This window comes from Ptychodera flava, chromosome 4 (genome assembly GCF_041260155.1).
Source record: "Ptychodera flava strain L36383 chromosome 4, AS_Pfla_20210202, whole genome shotgun sequence".
NCBI lineage: Eukaryota > Metazoa > Hemichordata > Enteropneusta > Ptychoderidae > Ptychodera > Ptychodera flava.
Genome location: NC_091931.1, coordinates 36,101,362 through 36,122,825, shown reverse-complemented (window position 1 = coordinate 36,122,825; position 21,464 = coordinate 36,101,362). Strand labels below are relative to the sequence as shown.

At 35.5% G+C, this 21,464-nt stretch overlaps 1 protein-coding gene across 1 annotated transcript in view; it reads left to right on the top strand.

Annotated features, from left to right (window-relative positions):
- LOC139131612 (uncharacterized) overlaps positions 1-21,464 on the top strand; it is a 77,794-nt gene that overhangs the window by 8,241 nt on the left and 48,089 nt on the right. The window contains exon 4 of the mRNA XM_070697738.1: positions 16,650-16,729. Coding sequence (XP_070553839.1) covers positions 16,650-16,729 — 80 coding nt within the window. The remainder of the gene's footprint in view (positions 1-16,649; positions 16,730-21,464) is intronic.

Below are 21,464 nucleotides of genomic sequence, written 5' to 3'. Positions count from 1 at the left end.
CAATAACCATGGAGGTAGAAAGAAAGACGGAGAGGAACCCAGTCTGTCATCACAGTCACTCGTGATCAGTCTATTCCGCTTGGCGTCTATGCCCCATAGACGTGTGTACATGTCTGAGAAAAACCAGGCATATGTACACACGTCTATGGGGCATAGACGCCGAGCGGAATAGACTGATCACGAGTGACTGTGCTGAAATTGATTCCAGTCGAAGGTTAACAAACGTTTCGAGCAAAACTTGCAATTTCTCCGAAAATAAACATAACTCGTGATAATTTTTCGATATCAGCCCGCCGCCAAGCAACTGAGCAGCTGACCGCGATCGCTATTACAGATATCGTGATACACGAGATTCAAGGAAGTCTCGACCCTTACGTGAACTTCCTTTATTTTTTGCGATCGGTCATGACGTCGCCGTTTACCTATTTCCTACCATTTTCCGGACGTGTTGCTCCGTCCATGTATAGACGAATATAGTTTATGGGTAATTTTTCAATTATTACTCCCACTATGTACGGCGCTAATATTCCGTAAGCTTATGTAAATGACGGTCAGTAGCAGAATCATTCACATAATGAACGTTGACATGGCCTGAAACTTCAGTAAATTCCCTCAAGCAAACTCCTGTTTGATGAAGTTGATAGAGTTTTTCTTTCTCTCTTTTTTCTTTCGAGTATTGCCATGGCAAAACTAAAACGAACCGGGAAACGAAGGCTGTACGTATCTATATTAGCCCAAGCCTGGGTGTGATCTGAGAGCAAACAGATTAGGCAGATAATGCGAACGATCGCAACCGTTGCCAACAGACTCATTATGCAGAGCCATGCCCCAAAACGCCCACCCAAACTTGGCACTAATCCTGATCCCGGTCCATTTCGAGCCGGGCTTTAAATAATAATGTGCACTGGTATTTTACACAAATGATCTCACAGATACTACTTCATATTATACTTATATATATTATAACACACCACATGCTCATTCCGTGTCGCGATTCGCCAGAATACGCGATTCGCCAGAATACGTCACGTGACGAGAAAATAGATACGTCTAGTCCCCACCGGATTGACAAAAGTGACGTCAGAGGGTATTTTTGAAAAGCTATTTCCTAGGGAAATAGTTCTGACCAAATTTGGAAAAGTGCCCGGTCACTACGGCCTCGTGGAATAGCAATGTGTTTCTGGTAACACACGGTCCCTCGGGTAATAGACGGGCGCTATAGCCCTAATGACCAGGCAATAGGTGTTTAATATATATTTCGGAGAAATCCCTTTAGGCCTAAACCCCTGTATATAGGCATGGCTATGGTAAGTTATCAGAAAGTATAGCCTGAAAGGGTTGAGGCACCTTTGATAAAATTCTTTGTTTGCCATTTGCAGGCAGGTAGGTTTTCACATAAATGATGAAAAACAAACACAGTGTTTAAGGCATTACAAATCAAAAATATCTATTTTCTTTACCCCGTCTAAGAAATACATACTAGGAAAATTAGTATATGTACTTACATTGTTGTTTATTTGTTTGTTTTTCTACCTAATGGAAGGGTCGCTTTCAAGAAAATGCAAGGACGGCAAACAAAGACTTTTATGAAGGCTCAATTTTTGTGTTGTTCAAATGTAATTTACTGTATGCTTCCTAATTTTATCTTAATTTCCTATCTGTTGAAATCAGTGATAAACTTTTCAAGAGTATCTGAACTAAAACAAACACCACAATGTGACCTGGAGATAAGAGAGCCCAGTCCTCTCTGTTGTCTTAGTGTGCCATCTGGGCAGATCGTCCATGTAGCCGACACGAACACGAAGTGTCTGTTACCGGCTGCCAAAAACTATGAAAAATAGTAAAGAATGAGCTACAAAATCACTATCAGTTTTAAGTTGCAGGTAGAATAAGTCTGTGCCTTTGTAAAAAATACTATAAAAATAGTAGAAAGTGAAGAACCAGCTGAAAGTTAGTTGAGGAGACCTTAACCGCATATCATTTGCATCTCATTGTCGGCTACATGGACTGTGTGCCGCCATCTGTAAAGGGCCAGTACGTGTAACTTTTGGTGAATTTTTCCGCTATGTTTGTGTTGTACTAATATCAACTACAGATTTTTGTTCTGTTCACCAAAGCATATTGAGATAGTATTCAGCTTGTCAACTCAGCCTGTACGTGTGTAGACTGAATTTTTATCTTTCACAAGTAAATTCTGGTCTTGACTAGAATTCAAATATAAACACTCAAATATAAACACTAACAGTGCATTTTATGTAAATAGTTGGTATTTCAACATGCTTTTAGAAGTAGAACAAGAATTTACAACTGGCATACAAAATAGTAAACATATCATCAAAACATATAGTTACTGGCACTTTAATCATGTATCTGATCCTTTGGATTCAACATAAAAGTACAAAGTAATTTCAGCCACACAAATCTAATCATTATGACCTCTTAACAATGGAGTATGTATTCATCACTTTGCCCAGTAGGCTAAACTGATATGCCATTGACTCAAGTAAGTTTTCTGAGAGGCAAGAAAATTGTAAAGATTAAATGTAGTGATATAGGGCTGATACAAGGGGAAGTTCAGAAATGTTGAAAGTTAGAGAGAACACAGTGATATTCAACAGATCACGCACCACAAATAACTATGTACTAGCCAATGTTTCAAATTATTAGTAAAAGTGGGAACTGCATACAAGTAGTTTTCACACAAGGCCACTGAGGTGTGATAATAGATAGCCTCGACCCCAGTTTCAGCTTTTGGCCTTCATCCATACTCCGCCGGTCCTTGAGATCCACTTAAATAGCGCCGTAGAATAAAAAATAGCTCATTTAAAAGTGAATGGACTGCAGGAAAGAGTATGATGTCACTGGCATCCCTTTGAAAGTCAATCAGTCAAAATGTTCCTCTCATAATTGGCCTATGATTAAATATGTGTCACTCATTAACATTCATTATGCCATATAATGGCACACCTTCTCTGGCTAGTTTATGAGCAACACCCATTTAATCATAGGCCAATCATGAGAGGATCATTTTGAGTGATTGACCTTGAAAGGGAGGCCAGTGACATCACGGTCTCTGTTGGTGACCATTCACATTAGAATGAGCAGTTTTTAGCTCACATGTTCACATACAGGAGCTAATGTTGCAGCGATGTCTGTCTGTCTGTCTGTCTTTCTGTGCACCCGATATCTCAAAAACAGCTCATCAGATCAGATTCAATTCTGGTACATAGATTCAGTTTACAAATCACAAGTACTGATTAGGTAATGGTGGACGTGGATTTCTTACTTTTTGTTCATTTGCATACGTAATGATTTTCGAAAAAACGGATATACATTGAGAACGACTCCACACAATTTGATGAGATTTGCTACAAATGTTGATCACACTAAGATATATTACTGTGAAAGGTATTAAGGGGTGACATAAACGATAATTGCTAATTTGCATATTTAATGAACTTTGCTAATTAGGGATGTATTTCTGAATTGACTTTTATCAACATTGACGAATCTTGGTATGTATGTTGAAGAAACTATGATTAAACTTAATTGAAAGTCATTAAGCATTTTAACTTCAGCCAATTCCTAAATTTTTAGCCATGTTTCTGAATTGACCGGACCAAAGTTGACAAAACTTGCGATATATATTAAAGATGCTATGATACAACATTCTTGAAAGTCATTAAGCATTTTACTTCAGCCAATTCCTAATTTGCATATTTAATGAACTTTTGAAATTAGGGATTTATATTTAAATTGACAATAACAAAAGTTGATGAAACTTGCTATGTACATTAAAGATACTATGATATAACATTATTGAAAGTCATGAAGCATTTTCATGTTTTATGAACTTTCTTAATAAGGGATATATATCTGAACTGACTTGATCAAAGTTGATAAAAATTGCTATGTACAATGAAGATACTATAATACAACATTATTGAAAGTCATTAAGCATTTTCACTTCGGCCAATTCCTATATATATATATGAAACTTTCTCAGTAAGGGATATATACTTGGATTTACTCTCATGACTGGCCTGTGATTAAATAGGCGTTATCATTAATATTCATTATGCCCAATTATGGCACACATTCTCTGGCTAGTTTTTCTCGCGGTAATTACATTATAGCTACGCCCCGAACAAGTCACCTGAAAGGATCATTTTGAATGATTGACTTTGAAAGGGACGCCAGTGACGTCATGGTCTCTGTTGGCAACCATTCACATTAAAATGAGCAGTTTTTACAACTGTAGCTTGGTCACAGCTCACGCGGCTAGACGGAGTGTGGAAGAAGGCTGAAAGCGAAGTATAGGGTCTAGGCTAAAAATGGAACTATTTGTAGGATCTCTGGCCTGACGTATAGTGTCACGGATGCAAGCATCACGTCTCAAGTTGTATGTAAAACAGCACGTGGACAGGTGAAGTTATGACATCATGGTACAGTTTTTGATCACAAATTTGGCTAATTTATGCAAAAATATTCTCGCAAAACGCTTCTTTATTCTTGCGTTTGCAATTTTGCGAGCGGAAACACTGTACCATGCAGATTACTTCACCTTGATATAGAACTTAAGAAGCAAAGCACTTACAGCTTAATCTTTTGAATGGCTGTTCATATCACTCAACATTGGTTTCAACATGCCCTACTGGTTTACGAGTATACCCTGGTCAAACTAGTCTTACACCTATAATGTGTATCAGAAGTATTTCATCTAGGTCAGGGGTTAAAGTACTTTTTTCGTCAGACAAGTTGTTCTCAATTACCATGGAATGTCTTTGTGCAAACTGAGTGTTATTAGTAACATGTCAGATTGATTTACTCTCTGTGGAAGAAACATCCAATTTTCTCTTTTCTTGTTTGAATCATAATAAATGTAATTTTTCCATTTTACTAACATCCATGAATCTTGTTGAACAACAGAATGGACCATCTCTGGTCGATCTACGTTTTTTATGATCATGTTATTCATAGGCATGCAAGTCAAAATTCAGCCTATTGACGTAATGCTATTCTTCAGCTCTCACTCACACGGTTCCTTGTGTAATCACAAACAAAGTCATTTAAGGTGAACTTTGCACAGACTATTGATGCGAGAATTCAAGAGTTTTCTGGAACAGTGTTAAGTACACTGTAACACCATTGTTTGCTTTGACCAAAGTTGCACATTGGGACATAGGGGCAGGTTTTAATAAGCACAATTCTTTGACTGAGTGAAGTTCAATGCAAGGCTTTCCCCAAATGCCGGTGATTTTATTTTGCTTACCTCTGGGTCAGCCATCCAGCCAGTTTCAAGAACTTGCTACAAGAGATGTTTTCAATCTAAATATACCATGCCTAAGGCATGGTTATGCTTGCTGTAGAAGAACTCTTGCTCCTTGTTTGCTTGTTAGTTTGTTTGTTTGCTTATTTGTTTGTTTATTTGTTTCGTAAGATGATTTCCAAATCAATAAAGTGTTAGACACTCCCCACAACAAAGGCAGGGTATGCTTTATTTTATATCTGGGTTTGTATTAGAAATTTATTAACATGTACTAGTAAAAAACAAACAAAACACAAACAAACAAACAAACATCGTCCTTTCTTGGCAACATGGAGACAAATACAACTCTTTATTGGTTCTTTGTTGTAACGTAAATAATCTTACATAACAAATAAACAAACATGTATATACAATAGCTATGCCTCTACTCAAAGACAATGAAATTTCCTTTAATAAATAGGGCAGTTTGAAAAAAATGTCTTCATAAATGTACAGGTAAAAAAAAATTTGCTTGGGAAACAATTCCTTTAGCCGCTCTTGAGACATCAATGGTGTACCCTTTGGCATAAAAGCTCACCATTGCCCCTCCCTGCAACATAATTATTTTGTCACCCCTTTTGCAAATCCCACAAAAAAATAAATTTACTCCCAACTCACCTTTTTCAAACTGTTTTTGTTCAGAAAAGCACAAGGCTTAGCATAAGATTTCCCTGCAAATAACAATAAGTGCTTGCCTGTGCTTTATTTGCTCATAATAAAATTAAAAACATTTTTTTGCTGCCTTCTAAATAGCCTAATTGCCAACACTTGTCCACAAACAGCCTTGATTTCTGCCCCAGATACACAAACCAAATTTTTTAGAAAAATTTAGAAACCATATCCCACTGCAGTACTGACACTACCAGAAGTACACATAATCAGAAAGTGCTCGATATTTTATGTGAAGGAGCAAACAAATAGGAAAATATTTTATTATTATTATTACAGGATTTGTTGATTTTGAACATATGAATTGATTGTAAGCATTCTCAAATTACTATATACAGACAAATTCTTGATTAATTAAAATTAGACCTTTTAAAGCAATTTTTTAATCTTTTATGAGTCTCTATATAAAAACCATGGGCTCAGCATTTTTTCTGAGATGGTAAGCCTGACGTTAAGATGTCATAAAAATCAATTTGAATCATTATTGTCTACCAGAAACATTTCTTTTTGCAAATTATGCATTTTTTTTGTTTTAATTTTGATCTGTTATATAGGATGTTAAATGCCTAAACAGTGATTCCTTCACATACTGGTATACTTTGATGATCTAACCCAGTAGCAGACCCTACAGCTATTAGCTAGTCTAGTCTTTGAACCGTCTATGAGATTCTTTTTTTTTTCATAGAGTACTGCAAAAAATAATCTGCACAAAAAATATAGAGTTGACTGTCTCCTGGTTAGTTTAGGAAAGACACCCATGGACTGCCAGATTTCATGTAATTCACACATTGGCTGTATGCTGAACAAAGTATGATATATATCTCACTGCCAGAACATTTTGATGTAATTCGTGTCATCTGTTTTTATGTATTACAGTCACTATTCTAAATGTGCGATATTACAAAATGTACATATACAGTGAGACAGAGCATAAATGTTAAGTGTGCATTACATATTTGAATGTGATCTGTGATTTGATAGAATGTAAGTTTACACACAGACTTTCAAGTAAAAATACAGATTATTAGAAGTGTAGTTGAATATGTTAACAGGCAGACATGTCCAAACATTGACTCTTTTGTTTCTGTATCCACATGCACGGAAATACCTAAAGATACTGTTATTTGTTTATTTGTTTGTATTTTGTCAACATAGATTGCAGATTTATTTGTATGCATTTTAATAGAAAGAGAAATGCGATGGCAGTCTTGAGCTGATGGATCTTACAGAGGAATATGCTATGCAGACACTCAGCATGTACAGACAATATGTGTAACACTTTTACCTGAACCCTATATGAAGTCAATCTTTGCCACGGCAACACGTGATTGACCCTGTTCTGTTAATCACTTTAGACAAATCAAGGACAATGACCTGGTTTATGATGTAATTGATACATAAATAAATATATGGTACCACATACAAGGATAATTTTTTATGTTTTACATGATGCGCTGTTATTTTGATTAGCTTAGCTCATGAGCTATTGTCCTACACACAAGCTACATGTACTGTCCTACTGTCCTATTGTCTATCTGTCTGTCTCTCTGTCTGTTTGAGCAACATCTCAAGAACGGCTCATGGAATTTGAATCACATCCTGTGCATAGACTTTGTTAGGGAATGGCAAGAACTGATTAGTTTTTAGCTCACCAAAGAGAGCTTATATGGTAGGTTGGCGGCGTCTGTATGTATGTTAGTATGTGCGAATGTATGTCTGTCCAGATCAAAACTCCTAAACCACAGCACTTACCATCTTAGTATTTAGTGTACAGCAGGTGCACCCAGAGGTGGAGATGTGAATTTATTCAAATGAACATGTCAGTGTCAAAAATATGCAAATAAGGTAAAAAAGGGAAAATCTAGCAAATTGCTAAAACTCTGTAACCACGAGCCAGATTTGGTTGAAACTTGGTATGCAGGTTATTTTTGGTGACTTTAGTTAGATTTGTTCAAATTGTGGTGAAATTTTGAGAGTTGTATTTTTGGGGCAATTTTTCCCGGTTTTGGTCAAACAATCTTCTTCTTGGAAAGCGCTGGTCCCATTGCCTTGAAACTTAATGCACATGATCCTAGGGTTGGCTTTTGTCGGATTTGTTCCAATTGTGGCAAAAATCTTCATATTGTATTTTGGGGGCAATTTTTTCCATTTTTGGTCAAAAAATCAGTTCTCCCAAAGTTCTCGCTGGATTGCTTTGAAACTTTATATCCTAGATTATAGGGTTGTCTTCTGTTAGATTTGTTAAAATTGTGGTGAAATGTTTATATTTGTACTTTTGGGGCAATATTTGCATTTTTGGTCAAAAAAAAATTTTCTCTGAATTGACTATTCTGATTGCTTGAAAACTTGGCATGCATGTACCTAGAGGCAATCTCAAAATATCATTTTCTCTGAAATTTCTTGTCGGATTGCTTTGAAACTTGGTATGCAAGTTGCCAGGGATAAACTTAGTTACGTATACTCACTCTGGCCTGCCACATTGAACCAAATGTGAGCCAAGTGTCATTGACGCTATGTTTGGTAGGTGTGGTTCACTGATTTCCATAAACAATTGTCCAACAGTCTGAGATTATCAGAATGATTGCAGCATGTCAGATGAATCTTGTTTCAGGTATTATTATACAAGAATATGAGAATATGACAGTTTTCAGTGTCATTCAAGCAGTTTAATAATATATTGCTCATTTGTATTTTTAATGGACTTTTACAATTCAGGGATAGATATCTGGAAGAACTTATTAAAACTACTCACATGTGTTGATGATACAAAGATAAGACAGTATAGAAAAAATTTCAATGGTTACAGGTCACCAATAAGTAATTTGCATATGTAATGATATTTTTAATTGAAGCTATATGTCAATGGTTACCTACCAAATTGATGAATTTTGTAATAGATACTTCTCATATATAACAGCATGTGAATGAACTAAAGGGCATACTGAAGTTTTGTGTCAAATAGTTGATAATTGGATAATTACATACATTGGGCAATGATTATTGAAACTTGCTATTGAAGGTACGATATGTGATAAACATTCAACTGTTACAAGTTTGCTAATTTATAACTTTGATAGTAAATCTTATTTCTAAATGCAGGTACATATCAATTGTAACTGCACGAAAGTAGATGAATTTTTGATACAGATATTGCCGATAACATATAAGACTCAACTGAAAAATGAAATTTGCAAATTTAATAATCTTTTCAAGGTTTGCCTTTATCTTGGGAATTTTTTTAGTAATGTAGACAATAACTAGATTCATGTAAGCATCATTTGTCAGAGAAAATAAAAACGTTAATTTACAGAAAGCTCAACAATACAAGACAAGACAAGATAAAACAACACATCACAATAACACAACAATACACTATATATTGAAACGGAAGCATTTCTAGTTCACATCTGGTTTGTAATCGCTTATACCATATTCACTCTTGTAAAATATTTGAACTCAAACACTAGTTACAGTCATGTACTCACATGTTAAGCACACATAAAAATGATAAAATACACCAATAAAAATTACCCTACTATAGGTATAATGAGATAGTAATCTAAGATTACAAAAACGTTGCTGGTTACATACAAATTTGTCTCTAAATCTGTGACAAAATTGCCAGAGAACATATCAAAATACTTGACTTTCTTCTACAGCACTTTTGAGATGCTCTGACAATGCATTATCTGGTGCACCAATGTCCTTATATAAAACCCACCACACACGAGAGAAATTAGCTTAGAAAATTTCCACCTGAGGATTTTTGCTCAACCAATTTACTCATGTGTGCAGACGATTTTCCATGAGTTTTCTTTGTTTTGTGCTGTTAAGCAAAACATGCAATGTGTTAGATGTTTTTTTCCTCACTAGCAAATTCCTCACATAAGTGTCAGAAACGCAATTTTCCTCATGCCTTTTAGTGAAACTTTGGTCCAATTATCCCGGCCGATATGATGAAGTTTTCCAGACAGAAAAAAAAGATAATGCCGTTGGAAAAATTTGGATGAAATTTTGAAAAATAAGGTAAAAATCAAAGTCCATCTAAAAACTGGTGTTGTACCACCTATTTTGCCTGCTATCTATCCAAATACTAGCCATTTGTGTACACACATTTCCATTTTCAGTAATGAGCATGTTTTATTATGCCAAAAGAGGACATATAGTAGCCAAATCAGTCTGGAAAGTAAAGCCTATGAGGGCAATGTAAATCATGTAGTGCAGGATAATTGGACCAATTATTTCTACCAATTTATACTCCAAGACTACATCATTTTAAAACCACCACTTGTAGCTAGGGGCAGCTTTTTTGTACTATTGTGATATCCATGCATGCGCTTTAGTAAAAAGACCTCAGGAAAACTACTTTCACTGGCGCACATGGTAAGGAACGTTTGATATTTACAATGGCACAAAAATACATCCTCACAAAACTCACAAAACATCACCAGCACTTGAGAGTATAGTGGCTGAGCAAAATGCTTCCGATGAAATGTTTGCTCTGACAGCTAATTTCTCACATGTACAGTAGGCTTTAACTCTAATTCTGTCCGGTTCATATGTCACCATCAGGTCAAGTTTGTTAAAACCAAGGAGATATAACAGGGCCCATGTGTTGCATTTTAATAAAAGCTTGAATATTTGAAGGCCTCTGAATATCTACATGTGGCTACTGTAAACATGGTTTTTACTGAACAATTCTGCTACAACATACCAAATCAAGTGGATGAAAATACTTATCAGTGTGGCTCAATACCACTTTTTACTGACTTGTCAGATGGGGAAATGATAATCTCCGGTAAGATTAGGATTAAGATTGTTCATGCCTCAAAATAAAAATGTTGAAACTTTTACTCAAACTTTCTTCAATGAAATTTTCAAAGATTCTCTTAAACCAAATCGAGAAAAGAAATTGGGGGTCATGGTGCAAAGTTTGGTACTTGAGAAACAAATCAACTATCACTTATAAATTTGAAATTCAAAATGGCCACAATGAAGGAAAAATCATGATTTTCAAAAAATTAAGATGGTGAAAATTTTTCTTTATCAAGAGCTTTATATTAAATCAGCCCAACATGTGGTAGATCAATAAAAGTGCTGAACAAAATTGAGAGTGAATATCTGTCTCTGAGGTGCATTTCAACCTTAAGAATGTTCTCATTATGATTTATTTAAATTATAGCAGCATTACTGATCTCAAAAAGCACTTCCCTTGAAAGTTGGTTTCCAAGTTTGTTGAGATGTTCGTGTCCAGATTACATGTAGTTGAGATTATAATTATGTATAGATTATCAGGGTTTTCTCTCGACTGTGCAATTGCGCAAATTCCCTATTTTGAGCCATTTTCTGCCCTTTAAAAGTTACTGACGGCGCGAAAATTGCGCGCAAAACTTTAATATGTATTTCTTGGCTGGCCAATACAGCTAGAGGTCTGATCTTTTTTCCCAATTTAGAACCATAACTTAGACATGCCTCATGTGTTTCAAATTTGGAACAACGACATAGACCTATGTGCCCATAGATCTCAACATATACACTCCAATGATACTTCTTAATGACCACATTTCCCTGCCCCATCAAGACTAACAAGTGGGGACTATGTCATTGTCAATGACTTGTTACTACTTATTTGACAAGAAAACACTGGGCGGTATTGCCCACTTTGTTACCACTTACTTGACAAGTAAACACTGAGCGGTATTGCCAACTTTGTTACCACTTACTTGACAAGAAAACACTGAGCTGTATTGCCCACTTTGTTACCACTTACTTGACAAGAAAACACTGAGCTGTATTGCCCACTTTGTTACCACTTATTTGACAAGAAAACACTGAGCTGTAGTGCCCACATTGTTACCACCCATTTGACAAGTCAACACTGAGCTATATTGCTGCTGAAACCATGGATGTCTATTTTTGAACATCCATGGTTGAAAGATTCTCTGCTATGCATGTTGCTAAAGTTGACCTTCAGTACCTAAAGTTTCAGACCTTATTTGCTATTGTCATTCTTAATCTTCTGGTTTAAATATTTCTTGTTGTTTTTCTGGTTTTACTGTGCAGAAATTGTCATAACATCAACGTATAATTTTCCTGCACTGAACAGATAGAAATAACACTTATTGTTGATCTTTGGTATGTACCAATTCTGATCAAATTTGAGCGACACGGTATAAGTGCGGTATTTTCTCTCTTATTTCAAACAAAAAATTACAGAAAAAAGTCATAGTTTGAACGCTGATTAAGACATCATTTCTGACCGAATGGGAACAAAGTGCCATAGTTTTAGACTGATTTAATAGCTCATAGTGATAGACAGGTATTGTCAGTTGCATCTCCTCTATGTGGTGTTCCTTTTCAATTTTATCACAGCTCTGTTTGTGGAATGATCTTCAAATTGTCTTACTTTTCCCATCAGGCCAATGAGCTGCAACTCTGCAAAATATGTCCAACCTCAAGGTACCTCTAATTTCCTCAGAAATTCATTGCAATCTGCAAATTGAACGATATAGTCATTAACTATGCCTCAACAATGTTTGTTTGTGGCAGAATAGGCAAGAAATTGAACAGATTTTTGTTCATTTTAAATTTCCCACCATTTTCAAAATCTTGCCATGTTATGTGAAAAACGGAGAATTTTTTGTCAAAGTGGAGTGAATCCCTTTCCTGTCCTTTCAGTGGGGTGTACCATGTTGTATTTGTAAAAATTCAAATGTGTACGTGCACCATTATGCTGTTTATCATGTACATGTAGTTGTATGGAGGCGGCCATATTTGGGTGCGGCATCTGTTTATTATTTGTCTTACTGAAACCTCCCCATGCAGTCCCACTCAGTGGATAATTATACTTGAGTAAACATCTCTAAAAAAGAACATTTATTTGAACTAATTTTAATCTTAATATAAAATCATGAAAATAATGCCAAAAGTTGCATGCCTTTAAGGTGTCAATTGTTAAGTATCTTATCTCGGTGATTACTTTCAAAATGTAAACAATATCATGTCACTGCAGGACAAATGTACAACGGAGTGTTTTGTATTCTGCAAAGCATATGTCCTACCAGAAAGTATTTTCAGCTCATCACTAGCAATGTCAGCAAACATTTTTGTGACAGATGTTTGGTCTGTACAACTTAAGAATGCTCATTGATTAAACTGTGTCAATCTAAGACCCTTGTTCTGCATATGTAAACACCATCAGATCGCCATCTTATTGAGGGCAACAGTATATTTCAGTGATCAGAATAAATGAAATGCCAACAAAACAAGATTTGTAAAGTAATTCAAAAATCTAAAATTATAGGATTTTTGTATGTGAATCAAAATATCAGTGTGCCATTTTCCACCATCATTGGTTTGGTAATGAGGAATTTGAATTAGCAAGAAGTGTGCAACCTGTACGGTACATTAGATACCAATGTATTTTATGGGAAATCAAGTGTAGTGGACACATCATAAAATGAAAAATACATTTTTTTAATATTTATTTAATATTTAGACTTTATTTAATCTCGATAAACTGTTGAGCCAATGGCTCTTCTCACACAGTGTCGAGAAATCATTAAAATTTACAATATATACATTAAAAATTGCACACATCCATGAAGACATGAAAGGCAAAACATACAATAGGTACAAAAAACAAATGGACAAATGGACAATAAACAACATTACACTACTGAACATCTGTGTCACATAAAAAATGAAATTTACATTTGTCTTTAAAAGCCTGCAATGAGGAGCATGACTTTAAGTCAACCGGTAAATTGTTCCATATTTTTACACCACTGTATGTAAAACTTTTCTTAAAGAACTGTGTTCTATGTTTGGGAATGTATAAATCTTCTCTGGCAGCGGATCTAGTATTCCGACTGTGAATATTGTGTATCCTTTTAAAAACATTCAAATAATCTGGAGCTAAATTGTTTTGTACTTTATACATTAAAATTGATTCATGATATAAAATCCGTTTTCTGAATGGCATCCAATTCAGTGTACGGAATAAAACTTCACTAGAAGTATTAAAATCACCTTCTAAAAGAACTCTCGCAACAGCTTTCTGGAGTCGCTCAATGCGTCCTAAAAGTTTGATAGAACAGTGACCCCATATGTTGGAACAGTAATCAAAATACATCTGAAAAACCCAATTGGTTCAACTCTTTTTATTTAACTGTGATTTTTAGCTCCCATAGCCATATGTATATATGGCAATGGAAGCTATTCTTATAGGCTAGGGAAATGTCTGTATGAATGCTTGTCTGTATGTCTGTATGTCTGTATGTCTGTCCGTCAACATCAAAAACTCCAAAACCGCTGTACATTTCGTCTTGATATTTGGTGTGTACATGGATGATGGGCTGTAGATGAGATTTTGTTCAAATGAAGTTGTCATTGCCAAAAATATGCAAATTAAGTGAAAAAATGTCAAAACAGTCAAATTGAAAAAACTCAATAACCACTGAGCAGATTACATGAAAAATTAGCATGTAAGTACTTTGGGCTGACATGAAATGATTGTGCACATCTTGGGTCAGTATTTTGGACTTGCTATTTTTCATGAATTTTTTTGTAATTTTCTCCCATTTTGGTCAAAAAATCTTCTTCTCTGAACCACAAGTCCGATTGATTTGAAACTTGGTATGGAAGTGCATAGGAGTGACCTTTCCAAATTTTGGCAAATCGTGGTGAAATTTGCATATTTTTAGTTTACACGTCCATAGACTCCCATGTATAAGGCAGATCTCCATAGACTCCCATGTATAAGGCCACGAAAAATAAAAATTTAGTTTCTCATCGTATTCATATTGCAAAAAGGATGCAGTGACACAATTTTTAGTCCCCACGGATGAAGTCCAGTGGGCTTATAGATTGGGTCATGTCCGTCTGTTTGTCCATCCGTGAGTCCATCCATTCACGCAGATATCTCGGATATTTTGACAAAATGTCATGTGACCTCGATGACCTTTGACCTCAAATATACATATTTGTCCATAACTCAGTAACCACAAGTGCTACCACCCTTCATATATGGTATGATGGGACACCTTACGACGCCACATATTGTACCTCATTAATTATGCACATATCTAATTTTGAGCGAGCCAATAGAGCTAGAGGTCTGATTTTTGGTATATAGGGATAACTTAGCAATACAATTTTTTTTACAAAATGTCACGTGACCTCGGTGACCTTTGACCTCAAATATACATATATGTCTATCACTCAGTAACCACAAGTGCTACAGCCTTCATGTATGGTATGATGGGACACCTTATGACGCCACATATTGTTCTTTATTTATTATGCACATATTTAATTTTGATTTTGGTATATAGGGAAAACTTAGCAATACAATTTTTTGACAAAATGTCACGTGACCTCGGTGACCTTTGACCTCAAATATACATATTTGTCCATAACTCAGTAACCACAAGTGCTACACCCTTCATGTATGGTATGATGGGACACCTTATGACACCACATACTGTACCTCAATAATTATGCACATATCTCATTCTGACAAAGCCAATAGAGCTGGATGTCTGATTTTTGGTATATAGGGATAACTATAGGGATAACTATAGGAGAGAAATTTTTTGACCAAATGTCGTGTGACCTCGATGACCTTTTACCTAAAATATATGTTTATGTCAATAAATAAGTAACCACAAGTGCTATGTCCTTTGTATTTAGTAGGCTGGGAGACCTTATGACAACACACGCTTTACCTCATTAATTATGTACACATCTAATTCTGGGAATAGAGCTAGAGGTCTGATTTTTTGGCAAATAGGAATTAATTAGCAATAAAATTTTTTTTTTCAAAATTATAATTTTTTTTTCAGAATGTCATGTGACCTTGATGACCTTTGACCTTGATTATACATATATATGCATATCTCAGTAACCACAAGTTCTATACCCTCCAATTTTGATAGGATATCAGACCTTAAGATGTCACATCTTGTACCTCATTTATAATGCACATATGTATTTCTTGGCTGGCCAATACTGCTAGAGGTCTGATCTTTTTTCCCGATTTAGAACCATAACTTCGACATGCCTCATGTGTTTCAAATTGGGAACAACGACATAGACCTATGTGCCCATAGATCTCAACATATACACTCCAGTGATACTTCTTAATGACCACATTTTCCTGCCCCATCAAGACTAATACTCCTATTACAAGTGGGGACTATGTCATTGTAAATGACTTGTTGAGTTAATGGTTGTATCACAGTATTTGATATATCTAATTCTGTATTTTTTCCATTTCATATTCTGAATAAATACATTAAACATATTTCACTGTCTCCAGTACATTACATTTAAGTATTTTCACTTCATGCACTTTATATCCCTTTCACACATGTTCAAATATCTGACCAGAGAACAAACACTAAATAGTCCAGGATGGGAGCTACAGTGTCATTGACGCTATTTTTCTCAATATTTGAGATTACAATTCTCATGAAGGTTAATGAAAACTCTATATTGTTTTATTTTTCTGAGTTTCCCTCTTACAGTACAAATGTATCTCCATCTTTAGTTTGAGATATTTTGTTGCAATATTACAGTTGAAATGATGACTTTAACAATGCAAGCTAACAACAGAAAAGGTCATGATTTACTGTCGTAAGAATTTTTGTTTTGATTACTTTTATTTCAGATCTTGCTCCTTTCTTGAAAAAAAAGAAATGGCAAGGACCATTCAAGACGGCAGAGAATTTAGGAGTTGCTCTCTTAGAGGTAAAGTAGTTTCCATTTTGATCTGAAATCAACACTGTTACATGTAAATTACTATACCTGCCTTAGCCATTTTGTATCATATTGTATGGTAAATTACATGCATTGTGCAGTCAGTATTTTTATGTATATATTATTATAGAAATAACGGACTACGCGCTGACCATTAACGTTTATTTGTGGGCGAGGGCGAGAGGAAAGCCAAAAATTAACGGGCGAGGCTTGCCTAGCCTGTTAATTTGGCTTTCCTCGAGCCCGCGCCCACAAATAAACATTAATGGTCAGAGCGGAGTCTGTTATTTCCATTATATTATCAGCGAACCCAAGAAAACCGTCAAAATTTCCGAATATTTCAGGAGCGAACGACAACTGGGCCCCAGAAACTGAGCAATACGCGACGCACTGTCACGCGCGCTGTAAAAAATTGGCAAATCCGGAAATGTTTTTAAAAAAAGTATCTCAACTTGACCTACAAGTGCTCCATTTTATTTTTTGATTGATTATGATTTATGTTTGAGCTGTAAAGTTACGATACTTTGAGTTGTTAATCTTATTATTCATATTCACGGGCATGTAAACGAACCATTACTGTGTATTTGTGGTCAGTCACGTGGTTCAGCTCGACCAATCAAAATGCAACGGGCAGGGCAGGGCATGGTAATATAATATAGAAATAATGGACAACAAGCTGACCATTAACTTTTATTTATGGGCGCAGGCGAGAGGAAAACCAAAAATTAACGAGCGAGGCTTGCCAAGCCCAATAATTTTTGGCTGTTATTTCAATTATATTATCAATGAACCCTGAAAAACTGTCAAAATTTACGAAAATTTCCCGTGCGAACGACAACGGGGCCCCAGAACCTTTCAGTGACTAGTGCGCGTGCCGCAATAATTTTACAAATCCGGAGATTTTTTGAAAAAAGCGTTTAAACTTGGCCCACAAATGCTCCATTTTATTTTGTGGTTGATCATAATCTTTGTACAAATCACAATTTTTGTTTTAGCCGTAAAGTTACTATGTTTGCGATATTATTCATATTCACGGGCATGAAAACAAACCATTAATGTGTATTTTTGGGCAGTCACATGGTTCAGCTTGACCAATTAAAACGCAACAGACAGGGCATGGTAATATAATGTTTGGTATTTTCACGTGGTCAGTTGTGCTTCAGACACTTTACTCTTCAATGATTTCTGAAAATTTTGTAAATTTCATGGAATAAGATTTCCTGACTAATTTCTGTCACTTTAATCATTGTCATTGATCTCTGTGCCTCAGGAAATTGAATAAAATCTGTAATGCAAATAATCAGAGATCCCTAATTTGATTATAAAGCTCCATTAGTCACTACTTTTATGGATTTTCCAGTGTTTTTGTCATGACTGTTTGTAAATGCATATGGCCAATGTAATTGCTTATAATGGAATTTTATCCCAGACCGGAATTCTTTTGTGCAAAAACATGTTGCACATTGTACATCTCGTGTTGTATTTACAAGGCTAATACCTTATATTTTGATGTGCTCAAGGAAATAAATCAAAGGTAAATTTCTTTTACAAAACAAAGGCAATGACAAAACTAAGATTCCTTTACAAATACAAATGTAAACCATGATATGCATGACCCCAATACATTTGCCACTTTAGATGAAGAGTCACAAAGCAACTGGGTAAACTTGGACAATGAAATCCACAAAATCTGCTTTCTTTCAATAATGTTAGCTTCAGCGATGCAAAATTGTCACTGATGTCAACAATTTTCTTGTCTGAAATAATGCATTGGATGTAGCACTGATACATTTCAGAGGATTGATGTAGATTGCACTTTCTGGTCAAGTTACAGTCCATTTCGATGCTGAGCTAGGAGGACATATAGTATTGAATATGAGATGTACCCTGAACATTTCAAATATGTGCCACGTACTTTGCTTTATTAAAATACAGTTATTTCCTGAAACTACGGTATGCTGCTACAAGGGGTTGAAAACTACACACAAGATAGACTTTGTCTGATTAATTTATAATTATCCTTTATGTGCCACATACTTTGATTCATTAAAATACAGTTATTTCATGAAAATATGTAGCTAAAAGGTTTGAAAAATTACACATGATTTCTGATTATTTATAATTATCCTTTACAACTTGTTTTTGAAAAGCTGGAGCTGCCATACAGTCAACATCACTCAAAACAGTGTTTGTTGTTTGGAACAGTTTTTACAAGATGGCTGCCAAAGTGGCACAGTAAATGTCAACTCTAGAATGAAACACCACCAGCATAATACTTTGTGTCTTGAGGCATTTTGTCAAGTTTATATGCTGTACAGTATGCTATAAAATTTCCACATTTAAAGGCAGATTTGCCTGGGGGGGGGGGGGGGGGGGAAGCCAGGTAACTATTCAAAGACAGATTTTTTAGGGGGGGAGGGGAAACGTACTTTACTGTTCAATAAAAGTATGGTATAAACACTATACATAGCGCATTGATCAGTTTACCCAGTGTTCTGAGTAGCAGTATATAGGCATGCTGTACAATGATGAAAAGAAATTGGATGTGTCACAAAAGGTACAAAAAGGCACACCATTCAACTTAGAAATGTCAATTTTTAGCTATTGACTGAAAAGAATGCCAGTTTCAAAGTTTCTTATTAATACCAGTAGGCATAAGCTATATGAATTCTGAGGTAAGCCACTGTAAATATACATGACACTGGGGGAAAATATTGATCAGAATTAAAAATAATCATATTTTATGCTCTTTACTAGATGTCAGTATGATGACAATAAGTAGTCAAATCGACTGGTTACTCAAATAAAGTTACAACCCAATACAGCAGTCACTACAAAGAATATGTGAAAAGAAGTAGGTCAAGTATGTCACATGATGCATAACATCTACAAGAAGTAGTACTTGCTGAAATAGCCAGTATGATGGCTGTCTATATAGAGAGTTTTATGAAAGCTTCTAGCCTACTGTAGAAACACTTCTCATGAAATATTTTTTAGTGGAGAAGATGCAAAACTGCAGCCCCTGTGACATAGATAACAAGTTTACTCCAGCAGTTATATCCAGGCCATGGATGTATTTGATAAACAACCTTTTCAGTTCAATTCTATTCACACTGTCCTGCATGGACTTTTAATCAATGTTGAACCTTGAAACATGTGTCCTTTTTTGACAGAGAAGTATTTTTCTTGTGTCATATCACATTACTTTAGTAAGTACGGTACATACAGAGTAGCTGCACTTAACTCCAAAATTAAAACCTTTGTAGAATTTGTTTCACCACTCACAAAGCAGTGGTTCAAGAACACCCCTATTGTTATTGTTGTTTTCTATTTGTTCCTTGGACTGGGTAAATTATTTCTTTACCATGAATGATTATGATTATTGGACCCAGCTTTTATGTCTTATGTTGTAAGTTGATATTTTGATGACCTATTGAGGACAAAGTAATGCATGATCTAAGTTTTGTGGCATTGTTTGTGTATTAATCTGTTTGGCTTGACTTTGGGCTCTAATACAATTTACCGGTCACAATTATGATAATTTTATGCATATTACAGTCCTCTCACCCCAACATGCAAATAAATACCCAAGATCTATTTGTATTTACTGTATTGAGGTTTACTGGAAAAGTTAGAACATGGAAGGGTAAATCAATACAGTGCACCATAGTAATATTTTCATCAATTAGTGCCTTGAAAAAGTTACATCCATGAGATGATTGTACAGTTCCTTGTACACATTACTGACAAAGTTTGTAATATGGTTCAGTGCAGGAGGTATGTAATTTATTATTTAGTGAGGAATGAGGTTTTTCATGCTTTTGAACACTACAACTTTCAATCCATATGGCAAGACTCTAGGACTGGGCCCATATTGAACAATTTTATAAATCAACAATCCTAGGGGGTCTAGTTGCTATGGGAGGACCCCTTGAGAGGACACAATTCTTTTCATAATGAATATTAAGCCAACTCCATCCTTCAAGGAAGTTTGAATCACATATTTTCCATGTAAAGACATAATGACATATCTGTATGAAAATTTCCCCTGGTGTAAATCAAAAGTTACAGGGTTTATCCAATCTATTCTGACCCTGTCTCTAACAATGCAGGCAGTCAGTGTAACATCCCTCATGCAGTGGGTTATGAAATGTGCGATAGTGTAGTTCAAAGTATTTGGCCTCTGTGATCCCTCAGAATCCTTCACCCCATGGGGTCAGTGACATGCATTCTGTATTTGTTAGCCCAGATTTTAAAGAACAATTGGATGCTGTGCATTCAAAGGTTAATTTTGTAGGAAAAGAATTAAATAGGCGTCATTCACATAAATCATTCCATCTATCTGTTATACTAAGTACTGGCTTTTGTTCCCAAGTCCAGTGCAGTGGCTAGTGGATGCACATCGCCTGGCTCATATCATGAATCGCAGACTGTAACAGTGTAACTGATTTCCTTTAGAGTTTAGTTGTGATGAAAGAAATAGACTAAATTTTAAATGTTTGATTGACTTAAAAGACGCAATAACTATTGCAATTTTGTAGCTGGAAGACATAGTCTCACAATGGGGTCTTGGGTTTCAGTGTAATTCTAGGCCTGTTTTTAGTGCGTCTCAGTAACTGCCGTATTTGGGGGTGGGGGGGACGTAGTTTCTAATTTTGCGTCAAAAGATGCTAGAACACAATCTGGGAAATCACTGGAAATTCCCTTGCAAAATAAATTTGACTTT